The 16,239-nt window shown below is 29.0% G+C and overlaps 1 protein-coding gene across 1 annotated transcript in view; it reads right to left on the reverse strand.

Moving 5' to 3' along the window:
- The window catches only part of LOC129958273 (tyrosine-protein kinase Src42A-like), a 71,745-nt gene extending 57,838 nt beyond the window's left edge, over positions 1-13,907 (reverse strand). Inside the window, exon 1 of the mRNA XM_056070607.1 lies at positions 13,216-13,907. Coding sequence (XP_055926582.1) covers positions 13,216-13,637 — 422 coding nt within the window. The 5' untranslated portion in view covers positions 13,638-13,907. The remainder of the gene's footprint in view (positions 1-13,215) is intronic.
- Positions 13,908-16,239: the final 2,332 nt, after the last annotated feature.

Below are 16,239 nucleotides of genomic sequence, written 5' to 3' on the forward strand. Positions count from 1 at the left end.
AAGTCACGGATGAGATATTTAAAGTCTTAACCAATTCCAAAATATTTTTTATTTGATTAAATTCATCTATCTTGTTTTTTTACATTGATATGTTTGCAAAAGTAGAGAAAAAATGTGAAAATGAATAGGGCATAAATACTGCTAAATCATTCAGGAAACTTAAAAAATGATTTTTTTTAAATTCTTAGAACAGTAAAGCAATTGTCTGTTTCTTCCTAAATAAATATATTGCATATTCTCGACTCGGCTCGCATACAAGATAATAAAGTTCAAGTCACACCCAAAAGGCCGGGGTGTAACACTGGTCTTTTAAAGTGCGATATGATTTTTATTTCCCTCTTTCATTTTCCCCGCAGGTGGAAAAAAAAAAGGGGGGGGGGGATACTGAGCTCCATTAAAGAACAAACAAGTCAGTCAGCACAAGCACAAAGTCGCAGTTGTGGTGGTTGTTATGAAAATGAGTATCGTGCTATTTCAAGTAAGGATAATACGACAGTATGTCTTTCTTTCATGGTCTTTCTTTTCTTCTCCCCCTCTTGTTAGCAAATACACAAAACTATTTCTTTCAAATAACAAAAGAAGTCCATTGAAAAATATTAGTGTCAAGAAACTTCGCACACGGCATCCTTTTAACATATACTTGAATATCTAATGTATAGTTCTTTAATGCTTCATCTTTCGCAATTCTTTCTTTCTTAGGATACTTCAACTTTAATATACCATTGAAGGGACTGTAATAAAGATAAATTAAGAATTTTAATTTAAAAAGGTTATCTTTTAAACCGTGTTCCTACGATCTGTCCATCTTCAGATAATAAGTGATCTGGACGTCCCGGGTTCGAGTCCTGGTTCACTCATGGTTTTTCTTCACCCTGTGTTCTATCTGTGAGGTGTGTGAATGAGCCCCCCGGTAATAAGGGGTTGTGCAAGCGAGTGTGTGAGAGTGTCACTTTCATATGAGCTAAAAGTCAGACTTCTGCCCTCGGCTGATCAGGGGCTTTTACCCTCAGAAGCTACTGCACCCCTCTTTCCGTGATAACGCGGACACGACATCGTCAGAAACTAGAGTATTTTCAACAGCAAACATACATGGGAAATAAATTCAAACAGTGCATGCTTCTTCAATTATCAAACCAACAACTATGAAAATCGAGATAGCATTTTCTAAGGCTGCATTATTTTGTATAAAAATTAGATCACAGACAAAATATTAATCAAAGTGGAATTTTTTTTATGCTTTTACGTTATTACTTTTTAAGCATAGTGACAAATAGATCACATATTGAATTACATATTTTACAATTGTTCTCATAGTGAAAAATTATTCGTGTTTAAGTATTACTTATAATTTGCAATAAAACTGTTGAATTTTCTTGACATTTTATTCAGAATACACAAATTGCATATATTTTTGTCATAATACATAAGAATAAAATAAAATGTCTTATTATAAAATATTTAATAAATAAATTATTAAGACTTTTTATTTTATATTCGCGATTTCAAGAATATCCGGTAATTTAACGGTTTGAAAATGTCGCCTAATTATAAAAAAATAGAAAAACTGGGTAAATTTGCAATCAGTAATCACCAATCAATCAATGCTTTATTTTGTCCAATTTTGAAGTTCACAGCAAAATTTTATAGGCCTAAATGGGACAGATAAAGCTTTACGAATAAAGAAAATTCAAAATTCATCATAAAAACCATTTTTTAGAAATAATTAAACTCCTTCGTGGTGATATGGAATGTGAACTTTTATTAGAAAAATACAAATTTTTAACTAAGGTTTTACTAAATAAGCTTCTTTCAGCATTTTACAGAAGCGCGTCAATCTAACGCGTTTCACACAGACTTAAAAAAAGAAAAATTAAAAGTGTTATTGAAACCACTTCCATAAAATTTTAAATTGCTCTCTATTTATAAACTACTTCTAAATTCGGTTTGTAAACGAATCATTCAAAACATGCTTTCATCTATAACTTGAGAACGGATTCGATAAGATTCTTTCATGGGAAATTAGAACGGTATTTAAAGAAGTAAATTCACACGAAGGACTAGTTTTTCATGACCGAAATAGTTTTTTTTTTTTCTTTATTTTTTTTAGTTGGATTCATTAAACCGCTGTTATTAGGAACTCATTAACAGATTTTGCAAGAAAAAAAAAAGTGGCGAAAATTCGCCAACCTAATTCGAAAGAATTTAGTGCTTTAATAAACAAACGACAAAGTTCTCAAACCAGAATATGGAAAGGACCAACCCATACTGATTTCTCTCCATGGTCTAAGTAACAAAAGCTATGTGCTAGAGAAATCTATGCAGTTTTTTCCAGTAACGAGGTACATCAAACCACGTTTCGGACATCCGATTTCTTTCAAACGTAATTTACGTTCCTGCACCAGCAAGTGAAACGCAAGCATCTTTCAGTTAATTGGGCACTTGCTGTAGCAGGTCAACTCAACAGCACGCTTCAGTTGAGACAATTATATTACGTGTGGAGTGGAAACCATTCTAGGAAGATGAAATTACTAAAAAACACCTGCGAAAATACTTTATGTTCGTTTTTCTTTTCTCTCCCTCCCGATTCATGAAGAGAGAAAATACTTAAAATATTACCTTTTTCTTTCGTGACACATGAGCGAACACAAAACAAGTTACGGAGTACATTTTTGATGGCATTCCGGAGGAGTTGAAGGAATGGAATAGCATTCTAATCATTATTATTTTCTTTTTTTTCTTATTTTTCAGGACATTCACAAAATGAATAGAAACCAGTATGCAAAAAAGAATACCTTCAATTTCAAAGTTGGCAGGCAGCATTTTTTTTTTTTTTTTTTTCACTGAAGCCGTTTTTTATCGCTTAAAATTAGTTTTATGCGAAAATGCAAAAAGATGGAAATATAAAACTATCTGGACATTTAATACATGAAATATTCATTTAATACGCCATGTGTTGGTATCATTTTAAATGGAGATGACAATAGGGATATGAATTTCAAAATCAGATAAAACATAATAAAAACTTTTCAATGTCAGAAGATGAAGTAAACAGTAATTGTATAGTTGAGCTTCTAAACCCTAGTGTGTCGCAAATCAGATTGTGAAAAATTTAATAGCGTTTTCTTAAAATTCTTCAAAAATTGTATGTTTATACAATTTAGGAAATAATTTAAAACGAAAATAGAATTGAACTTAACTATTCGAACCGCTTTGTGAAAAGGAAGACCTACAAACAAAATCTTCTCGCGTAAAAAACATATAAAAAGCGAATTAACTGATTTGAAGTAGAATTCCATTTCTGAGAATTCCAGTTATTCGAATCGCCAGGGAGGAAGCGATCCGCAAACAAATTCGTCCCGAGTAGAAACAGAAGAAACAATTGACTTATGAGTTTTTCAAATTAATACATTTCACAGTCGTTGTCCCCCCCTCCCCCCAAGAAATACTCTTTTTCGTCAATTATCTTAATCAGGTCTGGTTCCAATTAATCTGAATATTTGGTGTTCGACAGAAATTAAAAAAGTTTTTTGTTTTGTTTTGTTCATTTAAACATATTTCCAAATTTTTTAACTTTATCCTAATTCAACAAAAAATTTCATTAATCTTATAATTAAAATTCTTTCCGGTATTCGGAGGCGGCGAAATTTTTCGATGAAAATGAAGTCACAAATTATTATTCGAAAAGTGGTCGCGAAGCCGAGAAAGGTTAAGGCATCTCGGATTATTGCTACGATATTTAAAAATTACAATTATAAACATGTAGCGTATTATACCATGAAATTTAAAGGTAAATTCAACATATTACTCTTGCCGTTATTCATACATTTATAGTTGCACGCAATTTAAAACTTTTTATTTCAATAATTTAAAAAAAAACTGTCACTTTATTACCTACAAGTATTCCTAAAGCTCCAAAATAATGAATAGCAAATATTTCATTCTTTCTTGCAAGAAGCCTATTATCGAATGCAACATTTCATCCAAGAATAACACAAAAGGCAGCAATAAAATATTAGAAGGTTCTAAGAAACTCTCTTTCTTAAGACAAAGAATAAAACAGGGATGAAAACAAATAAAAGGAAAGCTAATCTCGACATGGCGTGTGTCAAATATCACGCTGCCTTTTTAAAGACTCTTTATTGAAACTGTAGCTGAAATTATTTTTTAATTATTTTTTCTGATACCTTGATTAGGTCAACTTAGAAAAGATATAACAGTAAGATAAAAGAAAAGAGTAAAATCAGGAATAATTATACGTTAACATAGAACAAATATTTTATAATCCTTACAGAAATCGTATCTAGGTTATACATCGGAAATTTTTAAATACAATATATAAATTTAAAATAAGTTACGAATTTTCAACGGAGTTAGTTCATATGAAATCAAAGTGGTGCGATAAATGAATGCAACTGCGCATGTCATGTAACACTTAAATGTGCATTGCGTCAGGCTCGCCAATAACGTCCCGCCCTTTTATACCTGTAACAAATTCAATGAATTATAAAATAAATCAGAGCGGCTTATTTGACTCCATTTGCATTGACACCATTTGATTCAATCAAATATTAACTGATCGATTATTTAGATTAATATATTAACCAAGGATTTAAATTATTAAAAAAATTACACAAGCTGAACTTTATAATAATTATTATTATTTTACATTTACAGAACAGTTGAAGATTATTACTGTAGAAATGAAACTTAGAATCCCAAAGGAATACAAATAAATAATACACAAGGACATACTAAATCTACTTCAATAAAATAATTTCTCGGTTTTAAAAAACTTCAAGAGAATACATTTTGTTTCAAACTTTTGATTGCCTAGTTTTTTTGTTTTTTTCCAACCCACAGCTCTTTTAAATAGGTTAACTCGTCTGGCACTTTTCCCTGAACTACTTTTAAAGAAATAATAACATTCAATGTTAAAAAACTTAACTTTTTTTATTAAAAGTACGCCAATAACTAATAAATAAAATTACTGATTATTGATTGATCAAAAGCGTGTATTTTAAACAGTAAAATTCTATTTAGAATACAACTATCTTAAAAGTATACATATCAATTTTGTTTGAACAAAAAAAAAAATTCGTATAACTTTAACATCTAATGCAACTTTCCATAACTTTTATGAAAACATATCTCCACGTTAATAAAACGTATTCAGAAAAGTCATTTCATGAATAATTTACAACACATTTGGAAATTTCAACACATTTCCAGATTTTAAAAAAAAAAGTTTTTAACTTGATGCATAAAAAACACATCTGTTCAACAGCATTGTTTAATATCGTTTTCCTCACTTTTTAACAAGAGGAATTTATTGCATTTCATTTTATTTTTAGATTAAAAAAATATCAGAATGACACTTGTATTACAAGAAAGAACAAAAGTAATATTTCAACATAATTTTTTTTGTGATGTTATTGATGGTAAATAATCATTTAACAAGCACTACCATCTATCTCAAATTTCAAAATATCGTAAGAAAAAGATGGAACTAAATTTTTCGCAACCAATAACTAATATTTCTGATTTTTTTTTTTTTTTTTCTTTCAGGTATGAACATGCTGTCTCATGTTCAGTTTTTTCATCCTATTGCAAAATTTGGAAAAAAGAAATAGATGGTTTGGTTTGTTAAGGGATAAAATTCAGTTTATGTGAAATAATACAGCACATAAATAAGTTATGTGCTCAAAAGTGTTGTAAACGGATATATTGATCAAAATTTTCTATTTTATCAATATTTCCTCCATAAACAAAATTTTCCAGCTTATCAATATATTCTTATTTCCCTATAAACACTTATTTAGAAAAACCTATCTAAAAAGGCAATATATAGAACATGCTATTTTCAAGGCGAAACTCATAAGAAGAAACTCATAAATTCAAGGAGCGTAAATTTTGCACTACAATAGGCATAATTTTTCTTTTATCCGATATATTATAAATGAAGAGAAACAAAGTATTTTGAATACACATATTATTATTAAAAAAAAAAAAGAAATCCTATGTTATTCTTAATTTCTTTATTAAATCCTGGACCTCTGCTTGTCCAATTCAGATTATGGAACAACACTGTTTACAAAAACACTAAATCCTTCAATAGGTAGTAATTATTATGGCTGTGAACTGGAATATTTCATTTTTTTTTCTCAGCTACGTGTGGAAGGTTTAGTAAACGGAAAGACTAACAACACATGCGAAAATTATAATAACAAAGAAAATAAAACTTCTCAATGCAAGAATAACTACATTTGCTACCTACGATATATTCCAACACCCAAAAACCCGGTTTAAAGTGCTAGAAGGAAAATAATTCACCTGCTTTAGAGGTCAAAGAGCTGGTGTCACCACGAAACAAAACGACAAGATTGAGTATAACAAAAATCTCTTTGCTAATAATGTGTCAAGGTCCTCAGTTCTCGCAAATTGTCTTTTAATTACTTTTCTGGAAACTGCTTTTAGCACAAATAATCTTGAATAATTTTCGATATAAATATTTTTTTCTCTCATATTAACAATGCCAAAGATATATTTCAATTAAAAAAAGAAAAAATGAAACAATTTTAGATCTCCTGGGTAATGAGAAGAAAAAAAAAATTATCAACGGCCAATTTTTCTTTATGTTTTACATTTAATAGTAAAGAAAAATTAATTTCAAAATAGGCAACCCGTAAACGATTTCAACAATTTTGAAAACAATATTTGAAAATAAAGCAATTGCACGCAATCTACATTTATATTTCGTTACTTACATCAGTTATTTGTTATGATGTAGGTTAGTGTAGGTGAGGCTTATACTTCCTGTTTTTTTTTAATTATAACCATCTATCAATATCAGTTAATATTTTCAAGAGATTTAGTTAAAGGATTCATATTTGTTTGTACCAATTAAGGCGAACATATAAAAGAAATCCTTGTAATATAAAAATCACTCGATTCTATAACTGGAATCAAAATACTTTCTACATCAAGATTCCTTCCAAATAAATATCTGTCACCACTTAGAAATATTAGTAATGTTCATAAAACTCCCACAGCATAAAATCATAACGGAATTTGCTCAACGCGGTGCAAAATTTAAAGAATTTAATACCAGAAAATAAGAAAAGATGCTTCTTCCACCAATTTCAAATGCCCGTTTTTCTGTTGAATGCCTCTCTACTCCACACCCAAGAAAATTAAAAACAATTATAAAAATTCTGTAAACAATAAAATATACTCTAGATTCAAAAATAAGTGCAATTCTTTGAATTGAGACATATCGACGATATACAAAAAATATATCAATTTCAAATGCAGTGGAACGAAAAATAACGCTACTGATTGCGGCATCCATTGAATTAGCAATGTAGAAGATAATCTGTATCTCCATTCTTGGAATAAGCGATACGCATTTCATAATAATCGTCGAATTTTTATCTTTCTCTGCCTCTTAAGTTGAAGTAGAAAATCCTACATAAAATTCAACTAGATAATCTCAAGATTTGCGAAGGTGGAATTTTCATAAGGCGGAGAAACTAGGAGGGGCAAAAAATGACAGATTGGCACATATCAAAAATTATATTGAACAATGTCTAGAAAATACTGCCAGTCTTTGGTTTTCATAGGACGAATATGCATATAATTATATAGGAGAAGATGCATTAATATGTTTCCCTGATGAGTCCAAAATGTATGCTTTATTCATGATAATGTCATACAAAAAAAAAAATTAATCTTAATGGTTGCGTTTAATTGGAAGTTATATTATGGCAATAAAGAAATAAGTATATTATATATAGTGTTTTTCCTAAAAAACTAGCATTGATGGCATTCAATTGCATTTTAAAAACAGAATGAATTCCAAGGTTTCATTGTACTCGACGAATACTGCAACAAGTCAACTGCCACATTTAGTATTCTGAAATATCATTTTTCACGTGAAAGTATTCTAAATACTGAATGATGTCATTATTAATAACGATACACGAGTAATTTAAATACCGACCGTTTTTTAATTACTCCAAATGCCAATTATTTTGATAAAAATGAAATATTTTCCATTAATACATATGGTATTTTAAATTTGACAGGAAACCGTCTTCATTACGAACGATCCCCCACCACCACCACCATTCAAATTTCTGACTGCCTCCGTGTTTCATTCGCAATCTTAAAAAAGTTAGCTCAAAAAAGAAGTATATCAAAAAAATGTTGAATATTTTTTATATTACTGTAAATGCTAGAGAAGAATGTTATCTATTTGACCTTTCTTAAAAATAAATACTCTAAAGAATGAATACAGCTAGCTATTCAAAGTGGTTTCGGCAGCCCTAAATAAATGAGATTATTTCACATACGACAGTATATAGCAATAATAATAATAAATAATAAAAAAAAGTAGTTTATCAATAATTTATCAAATGAGATTAGGTTAAGTTGTGCGAATGAAGTGCAGTTGACAACGGAGTTGTTTAAAATAATTTATAGACATATATTTAAAGAAACCCATCATTCAAAAATAATTTTAAGAAAAATTTTGAAATACTTTTTTGATTTAAACAATACCTTCATGCCTCAAACTTTAAATAGATTGTAGGAGATAGATTGAAAATATTTACAATTCTCTGTTATTTTTTTCTAATAATAAAAAATTCTTCCTTCATTCCAGAGTATATTTAATTGCATTTAAATATAAAAAACACAAAAACCCTCCATGATCCAAAATTTTAATATTTACAAGTCATAAAAATAGAACCAGGGTACTAAAGTACAATGGTTTTATTGAAATGTTGATTAAAAGTTGAAGCAAAGTTACCAAAAGAAGGTCTCAAAGAAGAGTTTTAATCAAGATAAAAGATGATAAAATGTAGAATTAATTATTAAGAAAAAATACTTTGAATTGCAATAATGATGGCTTTTCTCAAATATGAAGGTATTTAAATCTTTCATATTACAACAAGCATTATGTAAAAATGATTATTTCTTTCATATACATTGTTTTCTGTGTTTAAAATAATCATTAGTAATCTGTGTTGTAGAATTGAGGAGTCAAATACATTTAAGAACTGCAGTTATATAAATACAATCAAATTTTTTAAACTTAATGCAATTAAAATTATATTTCAACCTTTACATATATGTGCATTTTTTATTTTTATTTACTTATTTATTTTTAACTTTTTAACACATCATACAGAAACTTGCACTGAAATAGTTTCTGGCTAATACATGACAATAAAGTCAAATTTGATGAGCAATTTTAAAATAATTGTAAAAAATGTTCTTTTCTTTCTGTATGTCTGACTTTTAACTCTGATTCTACAAAACTCAAATATCTTAGATTTATTTATAATTCCTACATCTGAACTACTCCTACTTTGTCAGGATTTCTTAGACTTTTTCTATTTATGCCCCAGTTTCTATCTGAAAAGCAATACTGTGAAAGAGAATGCTATTATCTATAAGGAAATTTAACAGAAAAATAACCATTTAGCAAATCTTAGTGAAATCTATTCAGACAAAATAATTTTCTCAATTATTTTTTGTTATATATACTGAATAAACAGAAACAAGTAAAGCTGTATCAGGTTTGATGATCCCTAAAAATTTTCTTTGTGACCCCACTTGGATTCATTATTCATCATCTAAATCATCCTGTTCTAACATGACACGTAATTAACTTCATTCCTAAAATCAAACATTTATTATTCATGTTTACATTTTCTTTATATTTAGTCAATGTTTGATAAAATACCCTATCCAAAACTATTGGTATATTATCAAAGATTATATCCCTAATAGGAAAATTACTAGACAGGATTTTGCTTGATAGAACAACTTCTAGTCTCTCCTTGGTTAGTGATGTTTGACAAGTCATTCACCCATAAATAAATTACTCACTCATGATGCATGAATTAATTATTTCATCAATAAAAGAAAATTGATGAAATTTACATGAAAGGTGATAGAAAGTAAAATTGTTTGGCTGCCTATTACGAATTGAAGAAAATAATCTGATTTTTAAAATAAATGGATTTTCTTGTAAAGTTAAAATCCATATATGACAATTTTAAGCACTTCCAATAATAATTACATTGAATACTAAATTAAAGAATTAAAACCTAGAACTTTTAAGGTAGAATAGTATTATTTTCAAAAACACAATTAAGTTTAATAATTGAATTTTGGAGGTAACAATTAGTCATTCTAAGCACTTGTTTGATTGTCTTAAAGAATATTAGAAATAGCATGCACCTGAAATTATTAAATAGTTTTAACAATTGATCATCTGTGAAAAAGAAGGAGCCTTATTGAAACCTACAGAATTTTTCTAAATTCTTTGCTTTAAATTAGTGAGACTCTGTGTTTTTTCTGTGTGTACAAGAATGCTTCCCTATTTCCCATTGTTTTATATCTTATTCTGATATTTTTTCCAGATATCAAAATCTAAGAAAATACAGATTGTCTTTTCAGATTAATTTGATTGCTATTAATAATAATAAAAAAAAATGAACTATAATAACACTTTTTAGATGCTATATAAATGTGCATATTTAAAAATGTTAAGAGAATAATATCATGCAACAAACATGATTTCTCTTGAAATAGTCTTAAATAATATAAGGAACTATTTACTTAAAAAAACCTGGAACATTCTTGATCTGAACATGAAATATGAAAAAATAATGTAGATCTTTCTATATGCAAGAAAATAGTATACTACATTAAAAATAACCGATGGGATGAGCTGATGTTTAATGTATGCTGAGTCCAAGAATATTGAAAATAAAAATATGAGAGACCAGGAGGGCTATAATAGATATTATTCTATAAAATATATTTTTAATTTTTTTCAATATCTTATAATTAGAAGGTAATTTTGATAGAACAATAACTGTAATTAACAGTTTGATTATACTATTTAAAAATGAAAAAGAAACAAATATTATCAGTAACTAAACAATGACAATCTCATAACTGTTTCATCTAACAATATATTTTCCCCTAGAACTTAATCAAACTTATTTAAGTTTAATGTCTACATATATATATACATATATATAACCACAAATTAAGCTAATGATTCATAAACTATGGGAAGATACAAATATTGCACAAACCAGATACAATAATGCCATTTTGAAGTGCTATTTTAGTCATTGATTCTGCTAACATCATGATCATTAGAAAAAATTATAATCAACAAAATTTTAAGCTATAACAATACTACAAAAAGAAAATCTCACTAGAAATCCACCAAGATAGAAAGAAAATTAAATGTCAAGTTTAAGTGTTACTTTAAGTCATTGATTCTGCCAATAGCATGATCATTAGAGAAAATTATCACCAATGAAATTTTGAGCTATAACAATATTACAAAAAGAAAAACATGCTGGAAATCCACTAGATTGAAAGTAAATTATCTTACATTTTAAAATTGCAATTAAACCGATTCTTAAATAATGAGAGGACTTTATATTTAATAATTGTTTTTTATTATTTAAAATATTATTAAAAGCAAGATGCAACTATTAACTGTTAATGATTTGCAAACATACAAATTCTGACATCTAAATAAGATCAATGCAAAACAGTTTTAAAAAAAATAGCCAGTAAAGGTCAATATGGACAAAAAGAAAAAAATGGCTGTCAACTACTTTTCACTAAATAATTTATAGGCTATCTAATAATAAAAGTCTCACTCTTTAAAATATAACACAGGAATATGAAATAAAAATTAGAAATAAAATAATTTTTCAATATTTTTGTAACATTACGATTAATAAATCATGCCTATATATGCCATGGATAAAAAATATAGTCAATGTGAAAACAAATTAGAATAAACATCAAGTCATTTGGATAATTTCACTTTACAGTTTTATCTTATCTTAGAATTAAAAAAAAAATAACTTTTAACCTTGTTCAGATTTAAGGATAAGTGTAATATGAAAAATTATAATTATATATTATAATTCTTATCTTCTTATACATAATATATTATAATTATGTATTATAATTCTTAAGAATATGCATTATGAAACACAAGAGATCTACTACGGTTTTATCACCAAAGAGAAAATTATAATTCAGCATAAATTAATTGCCTTGTTCAATTGTAAAAGGAGAAGGCCAGATATTTTAACAGATATTGTCAAACAAACCATACACTTTTAAGACTCTTCACACACACACACACACACACAAAAAAAAAAAAAAAGACAGATCACTCATATTAGCTTCTGCATAAACTATATTTTCAAAAGTGGAAGCAAATTATCAGCAGAATTTTTAAAAATTTATATTGGTAATATCTGTTTTTGATCAAAAAATAAAAATCGCAGTACAGCAATTGAAAATAATTCTGCTTTGGTATACTTAATAAATCCTAATGTAAATAAGAAATAAATATTTGCATAGTTATTTTAAAATTAAAAAAAAAACACATCTATGTTTAAATCAGAATCATTAAAATCTTAAAGAAAAGAATAAATTTAACTGCTTAAGAAAATTTTCAACTTTGAAATTTGTCTTCTATATTAAAATTTCAGTTACAAATAAAATTAGTAAATTTTCATTATGCAGAATGCACATGCTTCTCACATATATTAATAAGTGCTTTGAATTCATCTAACAGCTTAACTCCAAATAATTTTAAGAATCTACAAACAATTTTAAAAGCATGCTAAAACAATAATAAGGAAGAAAAGTTTTAAATTATTTTTACTCTCGTGAATTGATTTCACAAAATCATATTGAGAATCATATGCATCTTTTTTAATATGAATGTTATATAACATACAAAACAAAATTTAAAATTAATTATGTATGGTATTTGTACAAATCTCTACTAATGGTGCAAAGCATGATCTCAATTTAATAACCTTGCAACTCATTCACATTACAATCCAAAAATAAAGTTACAAATTGTATTTAATAATCTGCATTTAACTTACATATTTAAAAATAAGCTAATTATTTCTCTATATATATGAATGCACATATTTACACTGAATGTTATGGTCATAAATAAGTTTTGTTTGCTTTTATTTCACGTCAAAATAGAAATAATTAAGATGGTATATAATAAAAAAATACAGGAATTAGAATAGTAAATTTTTAAAAAAAACAGAATATATCACAGAAAAAATTTCCTGAAATTATAAACTAAACTTCGATGCAGACAAGTAAACAAGATATTGTTTTGAAATTGGTACTTACGGTTCTGCTTCGATGGATTTCAATTTAGCAACATAATTTGAAGGAATATAGCCTTCTTTCTTCGTCGCTTTCGATCTGGCAAACCACCAATCTCCTTGTGTGTCATTTAAAATTTCTAAATGCTCCCCTTTCTTGAAACTCAAGTCCTCATCTGTCCGAGCATCATAATCATACAAGGCGACAAATACTTTAGCGCTATGTCCACTTAAATTTTCCTGATTTATAGGGACAGGAGGTAACATAGGACCACTTCGGGCGATTGCATCTTGATGTCGAATACTTGTAGGTTCATGAGATTGGACAGGAACAAGAACACTTATCGGTGTAGGTCCATTGTCAATATTTCTTTCCACAGATGGAGCTCCCACTGATTCTCCTTTTTTAACGTTCTTGCTGGTAGAGCGGCTGAAACAATTCCCCATTTTGAAGCAAAGGCAATCTCTAGTTATAAATGCAAATCGAAAGATTTAGTATTTAAGTAAGCAACTGATAGAAAACAGCACATCTTTTGCACAGCAGTTCATGCAAGAGCTTTCCGATATCTGAGTACCAAAACCACCACCCAACATTAGGCCTCTTTCAATAACACCAACTGATCCCACTCCTTTCCTCAGTATCACCGTCACCGTACCATGCCGCTCGGAGGATAAGGAATCGACGACAGCAAGGCTACCACCTTCTCCCTCCCTTCCGAGAAGATAATGGATTAACCTGTTACAAGCAGAGCCACGCTCTTGTAAACGGATAAAAACAACCCAAATACGGAACAGCGATTGTTTTTTCCAGGCGTGGCGCCATCTATTGTTAGTATTTGTAACAAAATATTTTAATGTGTATATGTTTTATTTATTTTCATATACAAGCAATGGCAAATCCAGAATTTTGGTCGAAAGAACAGACGCGGATTTAGGTGCTTAACGTCATAAACAGATCACATTATAAAGCCCCTCTTTTAATAAACTGGACAATGTAATTTCATATTTCAAAACATTTTTTAAACGTTAATGATTAATTTTTAAAACATGTTGTTGTTGTTTTTTTATTTACGAAAATGCACTTATCTTCGTTTATTTATTGACTCCAGACTGCTCGGCATTCGCGTATGGAAGCACAATTATTGAAGCAAACGTTTATAAATATTTTAATAACTGAGTCAACATTATGACATATATAAGGAACAGGACCAGTTATGCTTAATAAAATGTTAATATTATCTTAATATTTCATAATCGATTGAATTTGTATATTGCACTAATTTATTTATTTGACAACTAGGAAAATAAAGTTTTTAAATTTATCTTCTTGTGCCTCTCTCCGATTAGCGGCCCTAGGCACATCCCTAATCGAAAATCAGTCACTGTGGCGGGCAGTGGTGTAGAGACCGGAGATCAAAGACGCCTAGGAGTGAAAAAATCATAATATATTCTGGGTGTCACTTATCTCGCTACGTCACTGTCGGACGAGGGGGGGGGGGGTATTGAGTTCATAAAAATTTTGCATCGTCATGGAGTCTTCATATTTTGCTGCTTAGTAGGTGCTTTCTTAAAATATCATCATAAATTCTTGTGTTTTATCGAATTGAAGAAAATCTAAATAATTGATTAAATGACCTGACGATACAGTGGCGTAGCAAAAAAAAAACACCCTTAGCGTGATATAATTTTTCGTCCACTGCAGTCATCAGGGATTTGATAAATATAGATGATGCTTCGTTTTCCTTTCTTTTTTTCGCTTTATCATGCTATTTTATTTAAAAAATGTTCTAAACACTTTACTGTTTTGTCCCAAAGGCGCCCCAAAAGACCGGCACCCAGAACGTCAATATCCCCTTTGCACCACTGTCGTTACCCTACAGTGATGATGATGCTATAAATATAGAAACCGAATCAAATTTAGTTTCTTATTTAGTGTTACAAAATACATTGATTTAAATTGAGCAAATCAGAAAATGACAGCAAATTATAAAATAATATTAATTCCAAAGATCTTTTGATTGGGGGGAAACATTCATTGATCTTCTTTGATAAAATTTCTTATCTTTTCTCTAAGTGAAGGACTGAATACGTCCTTTCAATTCTCCAAAACAATTTCTGTTGTCTTAGACTTGGCATATCCAAGATTTAAGCAATATGACATACAAGGCACATAAATGGCTCTATGTTGATGTTCGGCAACATGAATTTGCTCCCCTTTTAACTCTTCCGTCATTATGCGAGCACCATTATAACAGAGGCAGCGGCAGCAGGGGGGCAAGGGGGCAATTGCCCCCCTTCCCCGTCGGCGAGAGATTGCGAGTTTTGTCGGCAAAAGTCTTCACCACTTCAGGTTGATAGTAGAGAGTTGCGCATCATCGAACATCAGAGGCGGCGGTAGAGTCTTGCCGACGGGGGGGGGGGGCAAGACATATCCGACAGGGGGGCAATCACAATTTTCCTAATTTGGTTAGAAAATAACTCATAATAATTAATTTTTACATTTAATTAAAGGAAATTACATATTTTTTAGCTTCTTTTTTATTGAGATACTGAGCTTTCTTTCAATGATAAAAATTTACAAAGATATTTGCAAAAAAAAAAAAAAAAAAATGTTCTCAGTTGGGTTTTTTTTACTGACCTTTAAAAAATTGTCAATATTTAAATCTATATTTTTATGAGATTCATGAGATTTATTTGCACTAAGATCTAATTTTGGAAAAAATACAATTATATTTATTCTAGATTGTAGTATATAGATAGAAACACAGGCTGAGGTAGAATGCGGTGTCATTGTAAATTAAACAAATACATGTTCTCATCATGGAAGCTATTTAAAATGAATGTAGAAATTATATTCAAAAAGTTTTATAAAAGAAATTTTTTAGAAATCCAGCATGATAAATAAAATGGAATATTCAGTGCTTTCGCCAAAAACCGATTTTTCCCCTCCCCCTCCTTTGTATAGTCTCCTACCTAAAATAATTTTTCTAAGAATTGCAACAACGAGAGGGAATTCAGATATATTTCGAAACCGAGGCGAATAAGCGAC

This window comes from Argiope bruennichi, chromosome X1 (assembly GCF_947563725.1).
Source record: "Argiope bruennichi chromosome X1, qqArgBrue1.1, whole genome shotgun sequence".
NCBI lineage: Eukaryota > Metazoa > Arthropoda > Arachnida > Araneae > Araneidae > Argiope > Argiope bruennichi.